Genomic DNA, 26,873 nt, shown 5'->3' on the forward strand with positions numbered 1-26,873 from the left:
AAGAATATTGAATATTAAATTGAATATTTAATATAGGGCCGCCATTATTAGCAAATATATGCCTACAAATGCTAAAAACAAAATTCTATTTAAAATAAAAATTAACACTTTCACAACTGCAAATTTGACTTATTATAAACATGTCAAATTATAATTCAAAATATATGTTCCACGTTCACCTCTGTACACACGGAAATCCTATTGCTGTAAGGGGTCTACTAGTTTAAAAAAAAACTAATTTCTAATAATTGAAAATATACTGAAGGATTCTTATGAAATAAGGTCCAAAAATCATGAAAATTTCTTAACTAAATACGAAAATAAAATTGTATAATAATTAGGTTAATCTTTATTCACAACAAATTATATATGGGCATTTTAAAAGATAAAGAAAGTTCGCAATGAGTTTCTAGTGTCAACGGGTCTAGATAATTTACAATTTTGTTAATAGTTGTCGTTGTAATCGATTTTCAATAGTTATGTAATTCTCAAATTTTAAATAAAATAAATTTCACATTTTCATACAAGGTTGTGCTTATACGCATATTTTATGAAATACCGGTACTATTTTCTATACATGCAATGTCAATATATGTACCAAATGAAAAATAGGGTAATAGTCTTGCGTGTCTATACAAACTATAACATCATGCTTTCTTCACAAGTCTAAATATTTGTGGGAATCAAGTTTTGTAAACACCAACAAAGAATAATTTTAAATAAAATAAAAGTTATGTGAAGATATCTACAATAATAAGTATTATTATTGCGGAACAAAACTGGTTCGAAGAATTTGTCATTATTATAAATTTGAAGACATTGAATTTTAAAAAAAAATACATTTTTATTCACCAAGAGTCTTTCATTCTGCAGAGATATTAATAATTTAGATATGTAGTAAAATATTGTCATGCCTAAAAATACAGCCATTTCGCTCTGTGGAAGGAGGAACTGAAGTAAAACTGGCTACGAATTATGTTCGTTCCCTTTTCCATGCTCTCAAAATTCAACTTCTACCTAGTAAAAGTAATTTGAACTGCACTATTAGAACCTCCAAAACATTATATCTAGTTTCACCTTAATTTTTAAGAAATTTTCAACCAATATAATGTTTTATCTTACTGTACTGTTCAAACTTTACTAATCAGCAAATATATGAAACAAGTTAAATCACTAATGAAATTTTGAATCTCACAAGAATTTATAGGTATTTTTGCATTTGAGATATTCTTCCAATTGTTTTATTTAGTAGATTTTCTGCCACAATTGCAGTTCAATATATGCTTTTGCACTATTATACTTCAGGAGTATAAGGTATCTCACTTCTGCTAAAAGCAGCAAAATTGAAAATTGACTGTTTTCACTGGTAAGCCATCACCAAGGACCTAGTCTCAACGCCAGACGTTCAGCAAATCCGGGGATCACAAGCCTATTTCCATGGCAATGTTAAATTAAAACATATGGAAAAGTAAATATATACAAGACTATGAATATAATTCACCTATTCCTAATAATCATCGAAGTTTCTGAATGAATAATCTATTTTACATAATAAACGAAATCGAGCATTTAGGATAAGACAATATTAAAATAGTATAAATTCATATAATTTAGAAGAATTTTCCTAACTATTGTATTTCGATGAGTAACAAACTTGATCATTAAAATCATTACGCCCACATATACTGATCACCCTGATGCATTACTCCCTATATACTTAATTGAAATTCAATGCAACGAAAATGCAACGAAAATGATATCGGCGACACTGCCGGCTAGAGTTGTAACTAATTGCATCGTCTGCTACTGACAGTAACTAACTGTATCATTGGCTAATTCTATCAAACTCGCACGCTCCGAATGATTTGATTCGTTCTTATTTTCAATAGTTCGTGCTTTGAGTGGTGACGCTACAATCTCTACTCGTGTGATTTAGTTTTAACGAGAAAAGCAGCTGAAACCTCTTATATTACATCCTTACTCTATGCCCACATATAAGCTAGTTAAATAACACATGACTAACTAATTGAAGTAAAGGAAAACTTGGGAAAAATAAATATTTTTTAAATAATATGATCATATTTATTTTGTAAATTTCGTATATTAATATTATATTATATTAATAATATTTATTAACACTATAGGAAAAATTAAAATTGAAATTCCTACAAGTGGTTGACGTCAAAACAAGTTTCGAAGTATTATTCGTACAGACTAAGAATAGACAATTCTTTAATATCATGTTTCTTGGTAGCAATAGTATTCTAATGAATACTACTGAATATTTTTTTGGCGTCTGTCCAGCAACAAGGTATTGATTTAATATGGATACAAACTAATAGTCTTATGCTTTGAAAATGATTATCCTAGTACTTACAGTTCTCTTTACTAGGTATAACACAAGATAATTATTTTGTTTCGTGACCCAGAGGAATTGTAAGAGCCGGAGAAGTAATAACAAGCAAATGCATACAGTAGCACTGAGAGTCAGGGCGCAGAGGCAGGTGCTATTCGCTATCACTCTAAGGGTACAAGTATATATACAACAGATACGGAGCTACCTTCTTCAGTAATTCGGTGCATGCTTACCTTATTTATAATTGAACTGTAATGAAGAACACTTTTTAATGCTGTTTCTACCTTAGCTAAAAGGAGCATATTGAACACTTAATAAAGCAATGCAATGCAATATATGTGCTTCCTAAGAGAGACAAAGAGCAGTGAACTTTTAACACTACAATACAAGGGCAAGTTCATGAGAATGGAAGTAAACTATAAATGTATAATGAACATTGCCACTTTCACATGATTGTCGCATGGAAATAGAGCTAATGAGAGAGCAAATATAAATAAAACTAGATATTGTTAGAAAAACAAGTAGTCTTACAGATTAACCGGTAGTATAGTGGAATTTAAATTTAATTATAAGCAAATGAATAAACGGCTAAGTAAAAGATATGAATTTAGCTGCACTAACGTCTTTGTTAAATTATTGATATGTCAGATTTATACTTAAGATCTACCTGCGAAACATTGTTACTTTGTTATGAAATTAACTTTGAAATGTAGTTATCAACTACCTTGAACTGGTTCGCTATTATGTCAATTTGACTAAAATGTGTATTTTAAGAGGTTAGTAGGAGGGCCATAATTAACGCGAAAAATTGAATACATATCGCGAGACCATCAAGTTAGGAAGATGAAACTCTCCTCATACAAAAAAAGGAAGAAAAAACAGGCCAATGCATCAGTGCTTCTGAAACTCCCTGTTACAAGGAGAAAGGGGTAGAGAGGTGTCGAAGAAGAGAGCATTTTATATACAGTTTATTTTTTGCTTTATATATATAAAAAAAGACATTGTCTGATTTTGCGATCACGGGAAAACTACTGAATAGTGTGAAATAAATTTTGGAACATAATACATACCTTGAGCTAAGTTTCTATCCCGGAATTTTGATTCGATCGCATATCCTAACGGAGATCACGGCATTTTGATTCGATCGCATATCCTAACGGAGATCACGGCATTTTGATTCGATCGCATATCCTAACGGAGATCACGGCATTTTGATTCGATCGCATATCCTAACGGAGATCACGGCATTTTGATTCGATCGCATACCCTAACGGAGATACGTGGGGGTGAAAATTTATGCGGGAAATAGACTTGTCTCATGAGCCCTTTAAATTAGAAACATGAAAATACGGTATATAAACTCCTTATTACAAGTAAGCAGAAACGTGACCCGATATTTTTGAAATTTTCTATTTTAAGAAGAGAGGGAAGAGGGGTATTTTGTTGCCACATTGAAATTGAGGTTGTCTTTTGTTTGTGATTGTAAAACGAGAAAACGGTTGACTCATTTGAAATGAATTTTAGAGCACAGTACCTAGCTTTTTATCATATGTCATTTTTATTAAAGGCGTATCCTAAGTAGGGAGGGAGGTTCAAAATTTTATACGAAAAATATATTATCTTATGTTTTTTTTTAAATCATTACACTTTCATTGAAATAGATATCCTGAAAGGGTAAAGGGTTTTAAATACTTTCTATAAACCTACTCTCTCATGAAGAATGTGAATTGTAGATGGGATACAATACTATAAATAAAATGGGGATATGTTTCCGAATAAAATATATGAATTTTTGTTGGCCTGCGACACCATAAAAAAATCCTTTCCTCAATTGTTTTTCAAAAAATTGCATATCAGAATTTATTTTCAAACCTCTCATTTTCTAATTCTTTTCGTTATAACTTCACCAACATAACAGCACACAGAAATCACGGTTCAAAAATTATAAAAAACTCTTAAAGTTTAAAACTTTTGTTTAACTAAAATAATGTCAAAAAGTTGATACATATTATTCAACCGATAGATCACATCGTCCTGAGCAAAATGACATGCTTGAGAAAAACAAAATTCCCATGTGTAGGTTTCGAGAAAATCGAAGAGAACTAATTTTTGTGGTATCAAAAAGCATGGCGTTCGTTGCCAATAAATAACTGTTAGTTTTTAGTCTTCTGAAAAGAAAAAGATTGTTTATTTACTTATTTATGTTCTGAACGTATGTAAACTAAAAATACAATGTTAACTAGCAGATTTTATATTGTTGTATCTCCTAACAGTGACACATATATTCCTAATAAGGACATAGCTATTCCTAACAGTTACAAGGATACTACTTAGAAGTTCCATTAAACAATAATTACGTTTTTCAAGCATAATTTCAAATTTCATCTCAAGACATTGAATATGTAATCGATACTTGTAAAATATTCTTGACACGTTGTTGAAGTGGAGAATATATTATATATATATATAGTTCTAGTTGAGAAGTCTTAATAATATCTTCGACTCACCACGAACTACAGCAGATAAAAATTAATATAATTGTAGATACTTAGAGAGAGGTATTTTGCAACCCTGACTAGATTAGATTGCCTTTATACAGTAAACAGACTAGAACTAGTCACGTCTTGATCCTGCTCCATGTAAGTTTATAATGAAAAACATTATCGTATCCTTGCTATATATCGAAGCTCTATCACAGTTTTTTCACACATATTATTCCATCAATTATTTTTTATGATTAAAATAAAATCTTATCAAAAGAACCACTTATAATTAATTATGTTTTATTATATACATTTTCAGCAATAGATATAACATTGCATTCATCAGATATACAGCATTATGAAGCGGATGATGTTTCATGAACTGATGATGACACCTTATGTAGTTTCATAAATGCCTGATGACGGCAATGATATAGTGCCGAAAGTGTAACACAGATTAGTAATTATAAGTAGAAGCTTTGGTCAAATTTTATTTTTATTTTAGCTGTATGTAATTCTAAAGTCGCTTGTATGAATAATATTCAGTTAGTTCACATTCACTTGTATTAGTCACAGCACACACAGCAAAACCGCGAGACGTTGAAAATTGTAATTTCATTTTTACTTCATGTATATTACATGCCGTGGTACATGCGCTGTTGTTAGGAACAAGTACAGTACACCACTGTTACAAGTTTGTGTATCATCTTCACAAGAGTAGACAAACAATAACAAATACAATTCTCTACTAATTTTTTTCTTTTTTTTTCCATACTCAGTACATATATAAATTGTTCCAGCAGCATAAACACTTTTTAAATATTCTTAGAAATACACAACATATTTTATTACGTCATATAAAATTAAGTTTTCTGGGTTAAAAAAAACTAAGCATGAGAACTTATTCTCAAAGTATATAGTATTCTTCAGTTCGATATGATCTACCAATTAATGTTATAGTTAAACAAACATTAAAGTTTAATCGTATACCATAAATTAATCATAAATTATAAATCATATTAATCATAAATTTAACCGATATTTCATTAACAATATTACGTACTGTCATTTCACTAGATACTTCACTAAAAGTTTCATCTTAAAAAGAGGCGCAGTAATAATGCAGCAACAATTTTAAGTGTTTAAATAGGAACACAGGTGGCTCAATGGTAGAGCGCGATACTTTTGGTGTGTAAAAAGGTCCCTGGTTTGATCCCCGACCAAGTAAGTTTATGGTGGACAACATCGTTGTGTCTGTCAGTTATCTCGGGGTACTCCCGTTTGTTCCTACTTTCTCATTCCACCAATTCTTTCCATCTTCATTCACTTGCCTTAATCATCGTCTCCATTAGCCTAAAGGGCTTAATCGTGAGAACTTAAACTAAAAGATTTCATTCAATTAAGTTTCTTTTTTTAAAAAAAAGAAGGAAAAGAAAAAAAGGTGTGTCGATTCTTTTGAGAACTACCCATGAAGATTTATACTCAACCATTGGCGCCTACAGCGGGAGGCAGTTGCTTCCTCTGGATTTTCGAAGTGTTCAGTTCTTGTAAATGTATGTCAAAAAATATTAATTTTCTCTCACATACTATAGTAGTTAATGCAAATATATTAATTACTATAGTATGTGAGCAAATTAATATACTATATTACACATGTTTTAATATACTATACATGTAGTACTATCGTTTATTTACTATAGCTAATAAGAACATGTCAGTAAGTAATTGTTGCTTTGTATAATGTATGCTTACATGAAAGTGTTTGGGTATTCGCTATTGTGTTTATGTGTCGGTCTCCCCACCCCATGACTCAGTCTTTTAACTCTCTTTGGGGCAAAAAATTATGCGGGCGAACCCTGTGCTCAACCATATCATATTTTTCACAATAATAGAATTTATCGATTGAGAAATTTGAGAAATTTACTCTCAATTAAACGTAAGTGAAAATAATATTGGGATCATGATAATATAAAGTTACTTAATCCATAAATTAAACATGCTTTTTTCTGTTTCTTTCAGCTGTGTATTCAAGTTGTATTATCAAAACCAATTGAAACCACTTTGACTCCTAAAAGTCCCACTAATACAAAATATAATGAGCATGCGGATCTAGATTCAAAATTAGAACCACTACTACATCAAAGACCGAACATACAACGAGACAACAGAGAATCGGATGATACTGCAAAATATTCAGATGATCAACCACAGACATCTACCAACAAACCATCCACCGAGAGAAAGAAAGAGCAAGATGACGAACAGACAACAATGAAATCTGACGATACTACAAAACAATCAGTTCATCAAGAACAGACATCTACCAAGAGCTCATCAATCAAGAAACAGACAGAACAAGACGATGAACAGTTATATACCAAGAGAAACAAAGAGCAAGATGAGGAACAGACATCTACCGAAAAATCATCCACCGAAAAAAAGGAAGAGCAAGATAAGAAACAGAAATCAACCGAACAGGAACAAGACGGGAAACAAACATCAACCGAAAAATCGTTCACTGAGAGAAACAGTGAGGAAGATGAGGAACAGACATCTACCGAAAAGTCATCCACCGAGGAAAACAATGAGAAGGATGAGGTAAGGGCATCTACCGAAAATTCATCCACTAAGAGAAAGAAAAAGAAAAATGAAGAACAGATTTCTACCAAAAACTCATCTACGGAGAAAAACAAAGAGAAAAATGAGGAAAAGACATCTACCGAGAAACCATTCATTGAGAGAAACAGTGAGAAAGATAAGGAAGAGATATCTACAGAAAAATCATCCAACAAAGAAAAGAAAGAGCAAGATGAGGTACAGATATCTACCGAAAAATCATCCAACGAGAAAAACAATGAGAAAGATGACAAAACGGCCTCTAACGAGAATTCATCCACTGAGAAAAAGGAAGAGCTGTCATCTTCTGTGAAAAACGAAGAGTACAATGAGGAACATACATCTATCGGAAAACCATCCACCAACAAAAGGAAACAACAACATGAAGACCAGGCATCTACCGAAAAATCATCAAATGAGAAAAAGAAAGAGAAGAATGAAGAACATACATCTACTGAGAAAAACAACAAGAAAGATGTGGAACAGACGTCAACCGAAAACTCATCCACCAAGAAAAACAATGAGAAAGATGAGGAAAAGGCATCTAACGAAAATTCATCCACTGAGAGAAAGGAAGAGCTAGTATCTACTGAGAGAAACGAAGACAACAATGAGAAACACACATCTACCGAAAAATCATCAAATGAGAAAAAGAAAGAGAAGAGTAAAGAACATACATCGACCGAAAACTCATCTACTGAGGAAAACGACGAGAAAGATGCGGAACAGACGTCAACCGAAAAGTCATCCACCGAGAAAAATAATGAGAAAGATGAGGAGAGGGCATCTAACGAAAATTCATCCACTGAGAGAAAGGAAAAGAGAAATGAAGAGCTGGCATCTACTGAGAAAAACGAACAAAACAACGAGGAACACGCATCTACCGTTAAATCATCAAATGAGAAAAAGAAAGAGAAGAATAATGAACATACATCAACCGAAAACTCATCTACTGAGGAAAACGATGAGAAAGATGTAAAACAGACGTCAACCGAAAAGTCATCCACCAAGAAAAACAATGAGAAAGATGAGGAAACGGCATCTAACGAAAACTCATCCACTGAGGGAAAGGAAGAGGTAGCATCTACTGAGAAAAAGGAAGAGAACAATGAAGAACACACATCTAACAAAAAATCATCAAATGAGAAAAAGAAAGAGAAGAATGAGGAACATACATCGACCGAAAACGCATCTACTGAGGAAAACAATGAGAAAGATGTAAAACAGACGTCAACCGAAAAGTCATCCACCGAGAAAAACAATGAGAAAGATGAGGAAATGGCATCTAACGTAAATTCATCCACTGAGAGAAAGGAAGAGCTGGTATCTACTGAGAAATCATCTACTGAGAGAAACGAAGAGAACAATGAGGATCATGCATCTACCGGAAAATCATCAAATGAGAAAAAGATAGAGAAGAATGAGGAACATACATCGACCGAAAACTCATCTGCTGAGGAAAATAATGAGAAAGATGTAAAACAGACGTCAACCGAGATGTCATCCTCCAAGAAAAACAATGAGAAAGATAAGGAAATGTCATCTAACGAAAATTCATCCACTGAGGGAAAGGAAGAGCTGGCATCTACTGAGAAAAACGAAGAGAATAATGAGAAACACACATCTACCGAAAAATCATTAAATAAAAAAAAGAAAGAGAAGAATGAGGAACATACATCAACCGAAAACTCATCTACTGAGGAAACCAACGAGAAAGATGTAAAACAGACGTCAACCGAAAAGTCATCCACCGACAAAAACAATGAGAAAGATGAGGAAATTGCATCTAACGAAAATTCATCCACTGAGGGAAAGGAAGAGGTGGCATCTACTGAGAAAAACAAAGAGAATAATGAGAAACACACATCTACCGAAAAATCATCAAATGAGAAAAAGAAAGAGAAGAATAAAGAACATACATCGACCGAAAACTCATCTACTGAGGAAAACAACGAGAAAAATGTAAAACAGACGTCAACCGAAAAGTCATCCACCGAGAAAAACAATGAGAAAGATGAGGAAATGGCATCTAACGAAAACTCATCCACTGAGGGAAAGGAAGAGGTGGCATCTACTGAGAAAAACGAAGAGAACAATGAAGAACACGCATCTAACAAAAAATCATCAATTGAGAAAAAGAAAGAGAAGAATGAGGAACATACATCGATCGAAAACTCATCTACTGAGGAAAACAATGAGAAAGATGTAAAACAGACGTCAACCGAAAAGTCATCCTCCGAGAAAAACAATGAGAAAGATGAGGATATTGCATCTAACGTAAATTCATCCACTGAGAGAAAGGAAGAGCTGGTATCTACTAAGAAATCATCTACTGAGAGAAACGAAGAGAACAATGAGGATCATGCATCTACCGGAAAATCATCAAATGAGAAAAAGATAGAGAAGAATGAGGAACATACATCGACCGAAAACTCATCTGCTGAGGAAAATAATGAGAAAGATGTGGAAAAGACCTCAACCGAGAAGTCATCCTCCGAGAAAAACAATGAGAAAGATAAGGAAATCGCATCTAACGAAAATTCATCCACTGAGGGAAAGGAAGAGCTGGCATCTACTGAGAAAAACGAAGAGAATAATGAGAAACACACATCTACCGAAAAATCATCAAATGAGAAAAAGAAAGAGAAGAATGAGGAACATACATCAACCGAAAACTCATCTACTGAGGAAAATAATGAGAAAGATGTAAAACAGACGTCAACCGAAAAGTCATCCTCCGAGAAAAACAATGAGAAAGATGAGGATATTGCATCTAACGTAAATTCATCCACTGAGAGAAAGGAAGAGCTGGTATCTACTAAGAAATCATCTACTGAGAGAAACGAAGAGAACAATGAGGATCATGCATCTACCGGAAAATCATCAAATGAGAAAAAGATAGAGAAGAATGAGGAACATACATCGACCGAAAACTCATCTGCTGAGGAAAATAATGAGAAAGATGTGGAAAAGACCTCAACCGAGAAGTCATCCTCCGAGAAAAACAATGAGAAAGATAAGGAAATCGCATCTAACGAAAACTCATCCACTGAGGGAAAGCAAGAGAACAATGAGGAACATGCATCTACCGGAAAATCATCAAATGAGAAAAAGAAAGAAAAGAATAAGGAACATACATCGACCGAAAACTCATCTGCTGAGGAAAATAATGAGAAAGATGTGGAAAAGACCTCAACCGAGAAGTCATCCTCCGAGAAAAACAATGAGAAAGATAAGGAAATCGCATCTAACGAAAATTCATCCACTGAGGGAAAGGAAGAGCTGGCATCTACTGAGAAAAACGAAGAGAATAATGAGAAACACACATCTACCGAAAAATCATCAAATGAGAAAAAGAAAGAGAAGAATGAGGAACATACATCAACCGAAAACTCATCTACTGAGGAAAATAATGAGAAAGATGTAAAACAGACGTCAACCGAAAAGTCATCCTCCGAGAAAACCAATGAGAAAGATGAGGATATTGCATCTAACGTAAATTCATCCACTGAGAGAAAGGAAGAGCTGGTATCTACTAAGAAATCATCTACTGAGAGAAACGAAGAGAACAATGAGGATCATGCATCTACCGGAAAATCATCAAATGAGAAAAAGATAGAGAAGAATGAGGAACATACATCGACCGAAAACTCATCTGCTGAGGAAAATAATGAGAAAGATGTAAAACAGACGTCAACCGAGATGTCATCCTCCGAGAAAAACAATGAGAAAGATAAGGAAATGTCATCTAACGGAAATTCATCCACTGAGGGAAAGGAAGAGCTGGCATCTACTGAGAAAAACGAAAAGAATAATGAGAAACATACATCTACCGAAAAATCATCAAATGAGAAAAAGAAAGAGAAGAATGAAGAACATACATCGACCGAAAACTCATCTGCTGAGGAAAACAACGAGAAAGATGTAAAACAGACGTCAACCGAGAAGTCATCCACCAAGAAAAACAATGAGAAAGATGAGGAAATTGCATCTAACGAAAATTCATCCACTGAGGGAAACGAAGAGGTGGCATCTACTGAGAAAAACGAAGAGAACAATGAAGAACACGCATCAACCGAAAAATCATCAAATGAGAAAAAGAAAGAGAAGAATGAGGAACATACATCGACCGAAAACTCATCTGCTGAGGAAAATAATGAGAAAGATGTAAAACAGACGTCAACCGAAAAGTCATCCACCGAGAAAAATAATGAGAAAGATGAGGAGAGGGTATCTAACGAAAATTCATCCACTGAGAGAAAGGAAAAGAGAAAGGAAGAGCTGTCATCTACTGGGAAAAGCGAAGAGAACAATGAGGAACATACATCTATCGGAAAACCATCCACCGACAAAAGGAAACAACATGAAGAACAGACATCTACCGAAAAATCATCAAATGAGAAAAAGAAAGAGAAGAATAAAGAACATACATCTACCGAAAAGTCATCTACTGTGAAAAACAATTTGAAAAATGTGGAACAGGCATCAATCGAAAAGTCATCCACCAAGAAAAACAATGAGAAATATGAGGAAAAGGCATCTAATGAAAATTCATCCACTGAGAAAAATGAACAGCTGGCATCTACTGAAAAAAACGATGAGATCAATGATGAACATACATCAACTGGAAACCCATCCGTCGAGAAAAGGAAAGAACAACATGAAGAACATAAGTCTACCGAGAAATCATCTACTGGGAAAAACAATGAGAAAGTTGTGGAACAGACATCTACCGAGAAGGCATCACTCGAGAAAGACAATGAGAAAGATGAGGAAAATATATTTAATGAAAATTCATCCACTGAGAGGGAGAAAAAGAAAAATGAATATCAAACATCTACTGAAAAATCATTTGCTGAGAAAAACGAAGAGAAAGATGAGGAACATACTTCTACCAAAGAATCACCCGCTGAGAAAAACAATGAGAAAGATGATGAACAGACATCTATCGAAAAATTATCTGCCGAGAAAAAGAAGGAGCAAGATGGGGAACAGACAACAATGAAATCTGATGTTACTAGAAAACAACCAGATGATCAATCACAGTCGTCTACCAGTAAATCATCTTCCGAGAAAGAGAGAGAGCAAGATGAGGAGCAAAAGACAATGGAATCTGACAATTTAGCTACAATTCAGTCAGTTGACCAACTCCAAAGTACAAGTAAGGGATCTGATGATCAAGGTACGAAACGAGGATCATGCAATGAAAAGAGTGAACAATATGAGACATTTTCAACACAGGAAACAACTAAATCAACTAGACGAGAAAACAACATGAAGAGCCAGGAGAGATATCAAAGTGATGATGATACGACAAGTACTCCAACCGATGCTTTGTCTGATGAGAATGGGGAACCTGATACACTGCTAAAATCTAGGAATCGAAGATCTTGGTTTTTCTTCTAAACATGACCTCACTGCAGTACAAAGGTATGTGAATCTGAATTTCTTTCTCAAGTTCTTCAATATATATATTAAGTGCTTTATATGGTCATTATAAGATTTCAAATGTTCTTTTTTCTTCAATTTACCTAAAAAAAATGGATTCAATGTAAGAATTCTCATATTTTAGGTGTCAATAAAACTTCTTTCAGGTAATTACTCAGATAAATTCGAATTATTTTACTTTTCACGCCAAACTAATGGACATGAAAGAATTTTGGTCCAGTACAGGAAAATTTGATTGGTGGAATTTAACGGAAATTGAACCGAATTTACATATTGTGATTACATGACAGATATAATAAGTATTATCGAGATCGAGTCTTTTTCATATATATATGATAGATAGATGTTACTATTTTCTCTTTATTCCATTAAGATTCGAATGATTTATTGCTAATATTTTTCGGAAATTTATAAGCATTATAAATAAAGGAGTATCGATTTACTTTACGAGTTTTTAAATCATAAAACACAATATGCTATCATTTTTATGTTATTCTATATCATATATTATTCTTTTTTTTTCACCAGATATACTTCATGTATAATTTTGAATGTGCAGCTGTTTCCAAATTGTGGCTGTTAATGTGTTGAAGATATGCAATGAAAATTTCTATTATCAATGACTACAAACAATATCTTGTAAACATTTAAAGCAAAATAAACCCTTTGAAAGAGAAAAATAAATACATAAGTTTATTTCACAGCCAGAATTTTCAATTTATAAAATATCTAAAGTAAGAAAAGGAAACTATTTGCAGGAAACATGTATACATAGAGTTGCCAACTTTCTTTGGTAAAAAGAAAAAGAGAAACTAAAGTCTGTTCCAGGCAACCTGATAGGAAACTCCCCTACCTCCCACCACTTGCCACTGCAGAAGGGGAAAGCTAATCGTTGACCTTCACAGGGAGGGAAACTTTTCCAATAAACAGAATCGTGTAAACTCTAAATTCGTACATCAATTCGCTCGCACCTAATGTTGAGAAAGCACTGCTGTTCCCTTCAGCCATCAACCCCGAGTAACAAACAATTACTGTTTTTAATTTTTGTTTGTAGAAAAGTATTGCATATTATTTATGTACTAAAGTTTACACTACTGTAAAACATTTTATTGTCTTTACAAATATCGAAAACACTAAAATCAATAAGAGCTCAATCTGCCCAATTTTGTATGAATGTGGAAGTTGATCCCTAAGACGAATACAAGAACTGGAACTGCGAGGTTTCGAAAATAAAACATTGATAAAAATATTTGGAGCAAAAGAGGTATACATTCAGGTAAATTACAACGCTATACAAGCTTTTATTTCACAACAACTACTGATCACCGTGTACTAAAGAGATAGTAAAGTTAATATGTATAAAATCAGCATGACACGTTGCTTGTATGGGAAATACGCACCAAGTCACCAAGCCCTATTCAAAAAGCCGAGGCGAAAGAAACTATTAGCTGGGAGAAAGAGAAGGCTTCGACAATGTAAAGCAGAATCTTTAATGGATGGTTGATAACAAAGATGGGTACATTGACTTTTTGCAGGTTAAAATCTAATGAAAAAGTTTGTTTCCGCTGCGATGAGCCTTTGAGATCTTTAAGCCAAAGCGTTCTTTATTTTTGTATAATTGAACGAACTCGTATTTATTGTGACTCTTTCTTTCTTACACAATAATCAACTCTTGTCACAACATTACACTATCCTGCACGCCTGGGGCTGCGGTGACTCAGTGGTAGAGCTTTCACCTATGGTGCATGGGGTCCCTGGTTCAATCCCGGCTAGCGCCAAGTAAATTTTGTGGTTGACAAACACCATGTGCGTGGATTTCCCCGGCGATCCCCCGTTCCCTCCCACTTTATTCATTCCACCATTTCATTCATTCTCAAAATCACTATCTCCTTTAGCCTAGCCGGCATAACTGTGGGACGAAAAACTCAAAGAGTTTATTTTATATTCTGCACGCCATACGTCTCTCTCTTGCAAATTAATTACTGCAAATGGTTATTTCTAGTAATGGAGACCGATAATATTTCTAAGACAATAAAAAGTCATTTCCCCGTCTTCTGGAATAGGGGCTCAGCAAACACAATTATTATTCGAACATTATTATCAGTGTATATATATATATATATATACAGTGAAACCTGTCTATGTTGGCCACCATCGGTTCCATCGAAAAGTGGCCAACTTAGACAGTTGGCCAACTTACAGAAAATAAGTGTGATTTCTGTATTTTTAGAATAGGATTTCTAGTATTACTTGATTGTAAAATTTTAACAAGCAGTCGCACGACAGCTACTTATAAATAATGTATATAGAGTAATCAAAAAATATACAGTACTATAAAATATTACTATAGTATGCAAGAGCGCCGATTTCTCTCTAAATTGGGGGGTGGGGCATTCAGATGCAGAAGGTATATATGTGAAAATTTTAAGACAAATTGCACTCAAATTATACCAAATATTGTATACTCATAAATAAAATAGGGGCCACATGAGCTTTGGGGGGCCCGGGCCCCCTCAGTCCCCCCAGGATCGGCACTCTTGATAAGTTAGTATGTTTAATATATATATATATGCATACCTTCCTCTTCCTGAAAAATAGTCTGCTACATTGTATTATTCGGATTGAAAACACAATAACACAAACAACTATGAAATAGAAGCCTGTGTATGCAGTTTATTGAAATTGATATTATAGCACACTGAGTTATTCAGATTGAAAACAAGAAAAGCTCAGTTATAAATTGAGAAATTCATATGTAATTTATATGACTTCTTTTCAGTTGTTACTGAATGATGGTTCATTCTAGACATATTTGCTTTGTTCTTTTTGGCAGATATGCACATTCTAATATTGTAGTTAACTACCTCTTGTTTCCCTCGGAGCAAAAGTCTTGAGGGAATTCATATCTCAAAACCTCCGCTACCTTTTGACATGCAGTCAGGTGCCAATAAATGACAATTGAGCTTTAACCTTGAGAATTTTCCGGAATTACTAAAGCTTCCCACTGATGAAAGGCGCCGATATAGCTAATGGTTTTACCAAAACAAACAGGGTAAGCAAATACGTACAACCATTTCCTGAATTCCTGTACGTGCTTTTTCTTATTCACATCTTCCTTCACCACCCTTTTATGAGGGTAGTGTTCTGGCCATTGACCTCCAAGAACAAATCGTGCGAATCTATGCTTCTTTTGTGCCCAGTCACAAATACAGAACATCTGCCTCTCATATGGGAATTCGAAAAAGTTAAGAAAAATAACAAAACTGTATTTTTCGTGGCCAAGATACGCAGGTAAATTTATCATTATCATCATAGGGTAAACATTGCTTCAGTGTGGCCAACTTCCAAGATAGACAGGTGGCCAACTTATAGAATAGTAAGTAACGAATGTCTTATGGAAAAATGCAGGTTCAAGACGAACTAGGCCAAGATAAGCAGGTGGCCAACTTAGAGAGGTGGCCAAGTTGACAGGTTTCACTGTATATAATTCTTTTTCTTCTTGTTCTTTTTAATGTAAGAACATCTGTTATTAAGAGAGGAATCTAGAAGGTTTTTTTTCTAGCATTTCAGTTTCTCTTGTTATCATCTTAACGCTTTGATAATATCTACCCGTACATATTGTACTTGGTTTTCGATTTTACACCGTGTGCGTGGGTTTTCTTGGGGTTCTCCCATTTCCTTTCACTTTCTTCATTCCACCATTTCATTCATTTCTCATCATCATCGTCTCCTTTAGCCTAGCCGGCCTAACCATGGGATAGCGTAGTCGCTAACACTCTCGCCTTCGGTGCGAGCGGTCCCGGGTTCGATTCCCGGAGGGGCCACTCGGTCGAAAAAGTGTATGACGCTTTTTCAGGCCAGCCACCCTGAATGAGGTTTTTCTGGGTTTTCCTCATTCACACCAGGCAAATGCCGAGATGGTACCTAACTTACAGGTCCCAGGCCGCTTCCTTCCTTCCCTTTCCCCGGATAGTGTGCTCACCGAGCGCACATGACGGGCTAAATGGCCCTAGATGCTGAAAGCCCAGAAATCTAAATCCTAAATAATCGTGGATCGTCGAACTCATTTTATATTCTGCACGCCATAAACGTCTCTCTCTTGCAAGTTAATTACTGTAAATGATTATTCCTATTAATGGAGATAGATAATATTTCTAAGACAATAAAAAGTCATTTCCCCGTGCTCAGCAAAGAAAATTATTATTGGAACAATATTATCAGTGTGTGTATATATATATAGTTCTTTTTAATGTAAGAACATCTGTTAATAAGAGAGGAAAAGAGAAGTGCGCTTTTCTTTCTTTCTTTCTTTTTTTTTTTTTTTTTTTTTTTAAGCATTTCAGGTTCTATGGTTATCATCTTAACGCTGTGATAATTTACCCATAGGGGCTACATATTGTACTTGGTTTTCAATTTTATATTATTATGAAATTATTCTATTAATAAATAAATACCCCTTGAATTACCAACCCTGCCATCCGTTGCCATTCCAACATTATGCCACAAGCCCGACTGTTCAATCAAATTTCCATTATAATAACACGTATTACTTATCTCATTATAATAAGGCAAATTTAATTATTTTAAAATACGTAGTGTTATTATGAAAGTTGTAATTTATTATTTAGACATATTTAGGTACACTATATACTTCGGTGTGTGGGGCTGATGGTGGAAGACGGAACAGCAACATTCACCTGTACTTGAGCGTGGTTGGGAAAAAAACTTCTTTTCCTATCAGGTTGCGTGGAACAGATTATAGACGACTGATGTGCAGGTGAAAAGAAATGAGTGCTGGATACCATGACTACTGAGAACAAAAAATGTTTTGTTCTTAAAACCGTGTGGTTATCGGAATGGTCGGAAGAAATGGTAACTAGAATCAAAAACTATGGTCGTACCACTTGCTATCGATATTATATTACAATATTAATGTTAGAAGAAGTGTGCTGGAAACATATTATTATTATTATTATTATTATTATTATTATTATTATTATTATTATTATTATAAATAATAATAATAATAATAATAATAATAATAATAATATTTAAAGCAATTTAAATAGCATTACCGTTTTCGTAATATATAAGGTAACCATTGTCAAATTAACTCAAAACGCGCTTAAAATTGAACAGAAGAAGAAGGGATTTTCATATAATATGAAAGATTGAGTGATTTATTTTTACGGTTTAGTGTCGGTAGATACGAACCAATGTAGGGGATTCGATGCTCTTCCACCGGTTTGAGTTTGTAGCCTTTTAGGCACACTGAGGGCCAACACATAATTTCAGTCTTAAATTAGTGACATTCGTATTAATTATACCAGTAAAGTGTAACAGAAATTAATAAAATACTATTATAAAATAAATTAAAGAGGTGTAGCGAGTAATAAAAAAATATAAATTCTTGTATTTTGCTAAAAGAGGGCCCAAGTTCTGTCTATTTATTGGATGTATTATCACTCATTCGTATACAAACGATTTTTGAAAAAATAGTATTACTAACAGTCCCAAAGAAGTATAAACTTGGATAAGAATTACTTACTTTCCACAATTATCGACTATTCAATGTATTCTTGCAAAGCATAACATATCTGCTTCCAGTTCCTAAAAGGTTTAGAAAAGGTTCACCGACTTTAAAAGTTATTTTGTTGATCCACTAAGTAGGTCAATTATTTGCCGAGCTTAGTGTGAATGTGACGTTTCATATAAAGGTCAAACCAAACATAATATTAACACCCGAATTAAAGAACACATTAGACAATCAAAAAAGTCACAAGGAGATGGAATGTCCGGATTTTTACTTCACCTAAAACAACACAATATGAAACAGGTTAACGTGAAAGGCTTAGGAGAAACAAAAAGCAACGGGAGATTAAAGTATCATTCTTTATTCATAAATATAAACCGACTTTAAATTTGGATTTTGGTAAAATTGATAAAATCTGGCTACCTTCCTTTGATGCATATTTTGGATCTGGCAATAGTGACGTAGCATAGACACTGCGCTTCCTTCAACTTAGCTCGTTCTTTCTTTTGTCCACTAGCTCTGCTAGTTGTTTTTAGTATCCGTCTCTCACGTTATATTTATTTAATGGTATATATTCTTTTGTCCATACCATAAATCTCTCATCCTTTTTTGTCCTTGTTAGCTTAACACTGAAGAATGAACTAGCTTGTTGTTCCAATACGTTTGGAGAATATTTAGTTTTCCCACGGAAGGATGTATTGATAAGTAACCAATTTTTTTTGTTAAACTCGATCATCCTGTCATGCGCGTACATTATTTTAATATTATCAACAGGTAATTTCCTAAATATTTCAAGAAGTTTTAGAAAATCGAAATCATTTTATTTATTATTCTTCAGGATCAGATTGTTATTTAACACTGAATAATATTTTTCATATTTGGAGGAAAAGGAAACTTATAAAAATTCAAGTTTAGTAATGATTTATAAAACTGTCCTTAAAATAGATCTTCACTTATGAAGGTATGCTATTGAAAAAAAAAATAATAATTTGGTGTAAATTAGAGCGAAATAACACCTCCCCCGTCCCTCTTCCTCTTTCAAAGAGAAAACAATAATTTCTTGCTGAAGTAGGTATTGATTTTGCAAATTAAAACAAATCCTTCTTTTCCTTAAAACAATAATCACAAAAATGAAGCTGAATAATTTACCGTTAACTTCATCAGTACTATTTTCTAAGAAAACATTTAGGGTAAAACTATCGGACAAGAATATTAAAAGAAAAATAGCGGTTTCCTAATGCAGTGGCAATACAGTGGTAATATTTACTTGAATTTATTTTCTTGTTACATTATTTCGAAGCGATTCAAAAAGCTTTAAAAAAGAGGGAAAAGTAAATCATATTACTCTCAATTTTGGATAGTTTCAAGGATAATTTGTATAATTTTTCCTTTCTTCAAACATCGGTTGGATCTGAATTCTTGGTTATCAGCTCGAAACCGACCTTAGATAAATTTGTTTCCTTTGAATACAATGTTGTTTAAATTTACAGATTAAGGTAATTGATAAATCTACCTGAAACCTAGAAGTATACTCAAATATATATATACACTCCTATATATAAAGAAGTACTACCACATATTGTTAAGATACATCATACTTATTAGAAAAGTAGTTATAAGCACTTTCGTTAAATTACTTCATCAGGTAGGTAGAAGAAGACGTAGGGAAAAAAGAAAGAAAATTAAAGAAAAGAGAAAATACTGTAAAGTGTGCTGGTATGTGTCCTATTGAAATGCAGATCACATGATTTTGTGGTAGATTTACCAGGCTGAAAGTAGATGGAGTAGTTTGGTGAAGAAAAATAAAACGGATAGGATGGGTGAGTACGTAAGAGTGCAGAAGAACGGAGAAACAATAAATGAAGAGAAAAATTCAATATAATATGGGGAAATAAGGATTGAAAAATAAAACATTCATGAAGAAATTAACATAAAAGTACTAATAAATAAACAGTAATTTTAAATAAGAAAAGAAACTATAATAATAAATAAGAAAGATGAGGCAGAATGAAAAGTATGTGAGAGAAATAATTGTAAATTCCTTAAACACCTTTTCATCTACCTTTCTTCTCATTTTTTATTTTATTATTATTATATTTTACTTTGTGTTTATTATAATTTTAAAATTATTATTGTTTTGTTATTATGATTCCACACTTAAAAACTTATTTTAGTTTGCGCATAGAGTGACAATAAAAAAAAAATATTCAATTTTAAGAACGAAATACGTAGAAGTACTAAAACACGATTCTTTTGAACAGATTTTATTAGAAATATTTCTTTAATAAGTTATGAAAATTTTATATTGTACAAAAAATTAAACCCTTTTGCGATTAACTCTGTTAAATGGATGCTACGTTTCTGATCCTTAAGACAAATAATGCTGAGAAAATGGAAAATATCATAATAAAGAAAGAAAATAAGGAAAATGTTAATTTATATCGCTTTAGAAAATTACCATATTTGTGTTATGGCATTATGTTAGATGATGGCTTCGAAGGCATGTGTGGATTGATGAACGCATGTCAGCCTCCTAGAAGTTGCAGTGCTGTATAATGCATTTTGAACTACACATACACCGTAATTGAACAATGGCAAGGTTTCACAGAAAGTAAAACGTAGAAAGAAAGAGAAATTACTGAATTAGCAGATTATGAAAATGGGAGAACCACGAGAGATTAAAATAAATCAGAGGTAATCTCTAAAGAAGAAAAAGCAAACAACTGTGCACAGTCTCAGTTTACTGTTCTTGTCTGTGTATTAATCACTTAGGAAGAGAAGACGTTTAGGAAACCGGAAAGATTGATTTGTGTGCTCAACGGGCAAGAGATTTCATATTAGTCAAAGAAATAGTAAAGGATTCTCTTAAAGAAAACTTCTTTAATAGAAAATTTAGGTATTTCTCTCTTAAAGATATATGATTTATAAACTAGTTTCCATTTGTTAACCGACTTCTTTGTGTGTGTGTGTGTGTGTATTGTGCTTGTCTTCGCACATAACTTCAACATAGATGAACTGTTTAATGATTCCTTTCTGTGTTTGAAAGAGCATACCTTCCTGTTTGTCCCACATAAATTTCATTAGGATTCAAAAATAGTCTTTGGAGTTAGACCATGAAACACTTCAATGGGTTTAGTGTTCAAACCGTAATGAACTGATTTTAATATCCATATGTCCACGCATAATTCAACATAGGTACACCGATTTTTATTTTTATTATTATTATTATTATTATTATTATTATTATTATTATTATTATTATTATTATTATTATTATTATTATTATTATTATTATTTTGGTTGAAAGAGTATTCTATTCTTGTGGTCCCTGTAAAAGGATTTAATTCTAATCTTCAGGTCTAGACTATGAAACTCCTCAACAGCTGATAGTGTTAATATGATGTGTATGTTCACGTATAATTCCGTAACACGTAGACACACGTTGATGTAGTAAAGTTGAGAGGTTCTAAAGTAGAGATCCGTCCTGTATTTGACTTTCACTTGCAGAAAGATGTTAGTATGGGTGAATATCACGAAGCACTTGTTTCTTACAAACTTTCGGAATAGTTCCAGCGTTGAATGACAGTGCATCCATATTGGGAAAATGTCATCTATGAATCGAACCCAGAAAAAAAAAAAAAGATTGCGGTAGTACGAGCAAAGTATTGATTATTTTAGGATTCCTATGAACTGGTTTTCCTAAGTAGAACATGTAGATCGGATAATCAGTAGAGGAAGGGTTTTTTTTTTTTTTTTTTTTATTTATAGTTTTAGTTTCTGTTGATGAGGTAGTAGGAGAGCAATGTTAGAGTTTGAATATAAACTAAGAGTTAGAACAGAAGATTAACTAACATTAGGAATACTTCTATTAATATTTTCGAGGGGATTTACCCCCTTGGAACTAAGATTAATTAAATTGCAATTAAATTTACATATGATTCTAGTGCAGTGCATGTCCTTTAGAAAATTTTGTTCCACTGCAGACCTCTCACATTTTAAGTTTTGTGGCCCCGGACAAAATTTTCTCGAAAATAGCCTGATAAATAAAATTGAAAGAGTACAGACAAGGATTTTGTTCTTTATCTTGTTTAATACCTATTTAGAGAAAGTAGTCAAGAACGAAGTCCTTACTGAAGAGGTACTTCAGTATGAGAATTTACTTACTTGCTTAGGAGATGTTACATCTGTCGTAGATAACTCTGAATCAACAATAAAGATAATGTTGAAAAATGTGGATAGTATGGAATAAATCAATAATAGAAAGACGAAAGCAATGGTCAATAGAAGGAAGGAAACTGACAACTACAAATACGTAGGTAACAACTTTTTAGCATTGGGTAGTAGTATTGCTAATGAATATATGAAATGTAAGCGGGAAATAACTACAAATAATTGATATTGTAAAAGAATCTTTTGAGAATAAAGAAAGGTATGTTGTGAGTCATTAAATAATGTTATGTGTTGAAAGTAATTGTCATGGCTGAAATTGGTTTATTAAGTGTTTAAATTTTCAGGTGATTTAGGAGTTGTAGACTGTTAAATCATCTGTGCAAACATGTTACTAATTGATCTTTGTTCCTGTTCCTTCCCAACGGTGGCGTCGTGACTTCCTCCGTATTGCTTCCATTATAAGCTTATTGACTGTGACTATTGTTCTATGTTCACTTGAGGATAAAAGAAGTCCGTGATCCATGTACATTGGATGTGTCCATGTTACCATTACCACTTTTCACTTCAAACTTTCCGCTTTCCTTTCCCACCGCTGCTTTCTTTGCAGCCATTCTTGCACCAAACTATGGAAAATGCTCATAAACTGTATGGAGTATTGCACTGTATTGACCAGAAACGTAGATCCTTAAAAAAAAAAAAAAAAAAAAAAAAAAAAAAAAAAAAAAACTGGGAACGTTAAAAATATGGACATGAAGGAAGATGAAGTAAATTTCCTTGGAATGCAAGAGAAATCAAAGAGAAATGGCAGGAGGGAAAAAAGAAGGACCTGCTTGAAATTTTTAAAGAGAGTAAAGGTAAATAGATTAGAGTTTTAATTAACAAGAATTGTATTCTGAGGAATATGATAAAATGCACACTTCTAACAGCCGGTAACTGACTGTTACTCTTGATGTTACCGCTGGCCTGCAGAACTTTAATTTAGTTACATTCTTGTTATTGTTGATATATACAATTTTGTAAGGTATAAAGAAACGACTGATTTGTAATACAAATTGAGATATCGTATAATCTTCTTGGAAACTGATAGATTTAAGTCATTGTACGTTTAACCATCTAAATATTGAAATTATTTTGAGAGAAAATAATGTGAAATTCTTTCTATATAGGAAAGTTAATGAACAAAATATGTTCTCAACTTATATACTGTTCTTCTGTCGTTTGGGGATGTTTGATGCTATGACTCCTAGAATACAAGTAAATTCCGATGTGATGTCGTATGTATTATATCGAAAATCAAATACGTTATTGCAAATTTTTCTCAAATGCTGAAAAACTATTGAGATGATTGAAGAATTGTGTTAGATCCTAACGCTCTACAAGTGAAATTTAAACCATCCTATTTACGTTTTATGTAATGTATAAAATGTTAATTTAATGAATGGATTACTAATGAAATATTATATGTAATGAACTTTGAAGGTGTGTAAATAATAATGATTATTTAATGTGTCGACTACAAATACGAAGATTGTGCTTAAAGTGAATAAATAAACAGAACGAATGATAGAGTAATGTCGTTACATGATGTATGAATAATGTTTTGTTCGATTTCCTATTGTGAACATAATTTCAGGATTCCTCTTCATATATTTTTCATTTGCATAACGTTTTATATGGCAATGTTTTATTGGATACAGCAGATTTGCTTACAAGTTCACAAGACCAAGTTTGTATAACATAGACCTAGTACGGTAGCAATATTTCTACAAATTCATAGTTCATTGGACAAAGCTCCAATAAAAAATAAAATATTTGTCTCAATGTTGGTACACTGTTACCTGCTGGTTGGGCAAGGGAAGAGGCGCGACTCTGAAAACGGGTTCAGATAATTCAATCCTGATGAAGTACTTGACACGATACAAACCGTAATACTACTTGGTATTCCAATATAAACCAGTAGGTACCATCTCATATAGCTTTGGTGCTGTAAAAAGAAATATGAAATCAATCAATCAATGGGAAACAGAGGAATTATTCTTTAAGGAATCCAGAGCTAGAGATATTGATATACCGTAACTATTGTTCAACGCAGTATCAACATCCAGTATAGTGTCAATATTTTTTGCATATATTCGGTTATACTGAATGAATAAATAAAATGAAATGGAAAGAAATCTTTTTAAGTTTTACGTTCCACGATTATGGCTCCCCGAGAAAACCCACACACACGGTCTTTGTCCACCACAAAGCTCACTTGGCACGAGTTGGGATTAAACCAAGGACTCCATGCACCAGAGGTGAACGCTCTACCACTGAGCCTCCGCGTGAATAAATAAATAAATAAATAAGTTAAGTAATTAATTAAGTAACTACTTAAAACTCTAACTTCTATGTTCCGAACTTCCTCACTCAATACAATCCTAGCCTCTATTTCCTCACAAATATCGCATTTCACATATTAATTACCTCACCTGAAACTGAAAGTCTTTCGTGATCCATCCTTGAGCTTTTCTAGAGGGCCACCAGCTTTCATACTCATATTACGAGAACTGGTCTCATAAAATACTCTCATCTCCACTGAAGAAATAAAAGAAACCTATATGTAAAACTCGTCATATATACGACACCAGTCTAACCTTACAACATCCCATCACAAAGATAATATACATATTCCAATATTCTAGTAGTTGTTCATTCTTTTAACCACATTTTCATACTAAATATATTCACTCTACCATTCTATGTCAGCAAGTTTCTTACACTTCTTTCTATCATTGTCAAAAATCACCAATATTTCTGCAATGCTCAGATTTCCGATCTACCTCTCCTAGAAAACACAGCCCATCATAGCACTATATTCGACAACACATTCAGCAGCCGAAACCTTTACGCAATCTCTTCTACATCTTTTAGAGAGAGGGGCAGTGATACATGCATTGCAAAACGATTTCATGGTCCTGATTGTTTATAAAGGTTCCATTACGCACACTTTCCACTTGTCACACATTTATTCCCATTTTCATCCAGGATTTTATTATTTTACTGTCTTAATTTTATATCATATTTTATATATTTTTACAATTTCTCTTCTCCTCCTCCTCTTCCTTCTTCACCTTCACCTTCTTCTTCTTCTTCTTCTTCTTAATGCAAATAAGACTAAAACAACATAATATAGTAGGAAATCAAATTATGTGATGCCGGATATTGTATAAATATGGAAACCTTAGCAAAGGTTAGAAATAAAAATACACGAAAAACTATTGTTTTGATGGACAAGAAAAATAGGAACGCTTTCTTGTTTTGTAGTTTAGTATCTCATTCAGCGCCAAGGCTATATAAGACGTGGACCTACAGATACGCAGGAGAACCACATGAACTACCGCTGGGACTCAAACTTAGGTCTCCTTCGTCGAAAACAAGGCTATTAGACTTTTTATAATCTCAATACAAGAATTTTAATAATATTGAAACTTATATTTCACTGTACAAGTTTTAGTTAGAACAAAGTTAGTTTAGTTTGAGTGTGCAGTATGGTAAATCTTTGGTTAAAGTTAATTCACGAAAACTAGAGCGAATTAAAAATAAATTTATCAAATAATTACGTCTTGAAACAGGATATGGTTTTACTGCATATAGTTGTGAACAATGGACATTTTAAAAACATTAAAAACCAGGCACATTTTAAATGATCGGAAACTAGTACAAAACTTGTCTAGCAGTTATTTACTTGAAAATTTCTTGTTGAATGTTTCTAATTTTAGAATAAGACATAATAGGCTTTATGCAGAGTCGTTCTGACGCATGATTAGTGCCACACTAAAGATCCTACTAACATACGTTTCTTGCAGTAGTCAGGCCTTTAGTATGACGCTAATCATAAGTCAAAATGACTCTGCATAAGGCCCAATAGTCTACTTTAGATATTAGGGTGGAGCGTTTTGCACTTTTGTTGGAAATTCGATGACGGTTAGTGCGGAAAAGGTTCCATTAGTTGCACCGACCTTACTGATTTTATTTTTTTATTTTTTTGGACAACCCCTTACCCTGCCCCAACGGACTTAAAGTTTTTTAAGTGTTTAGTTAGGCAACACACACAACACCATTGACAGAAAAGCTACTTGTGGTCGTTTTTAAAGTTACCTGATGGCTATAATACAATTATTTTATTAAAAGAAACTTATAGCAATGCCAGTAAATAATTTTAAAATGTTTATGAGTCAAAGTACAGCCATATTAGCTCAGTTGTTGGAATTAATGTCCAGATTTT

General features: G+C 33.2%; 1 protein-coding gene across 1 annotated transcript; it reads left to right on the forward strand.

The window, feature by feature from the left end:
- Nucleotides 1–6,866: 6,866 nt before the first annotated feature.
- LOC145694965 (uncharacterized) lies at nt 6,867–13,560 on the forward strand. Its single transcript, XM_081771779.1, has 2 exons — nt 6,867–12,885; nt 13,432–13,560. Exon 1 carries the CDS (start codon nt 7,111–7,113, stop codon nt 12,859–12,861), a length of 5,751 nt encoding a protein of 1,916 aa, XP_081627905.1. The 5' UTR covers nt 6,867–7,110; the 3' UTR covers nt 12,862–12,885; nt 13,432–13,560.
- The last annotated feature ends 13,313 nt before the right edge of the window (nt 13,561–26,873 follow it).

The sequence above is a fragment of the Thermobia domestica genome, chromosome 9 (genome assembly GCF_964235325.1).
Source record: "Thermobia domestica chromosome 9, izTheDome1.hap1.1, whole genome shotgun sequence".
In the NCBI taxonomy this organism is placed as follows: Eukaryota; Metazoa; Arthropoda; class Insecta; order Zygentoma; family Lepismatidae; genus Thermobia; species Thermobia domestica.

What these genes read in the sequence shown, in the direction of transcription:
- LOC145694965 (XM_081771779.1), top strand. Translation starts at nt 7,111, where the DNA reads ATGAAATCTGACGATACTACAAAACAATCAGTTCATCAAGAACAGACA.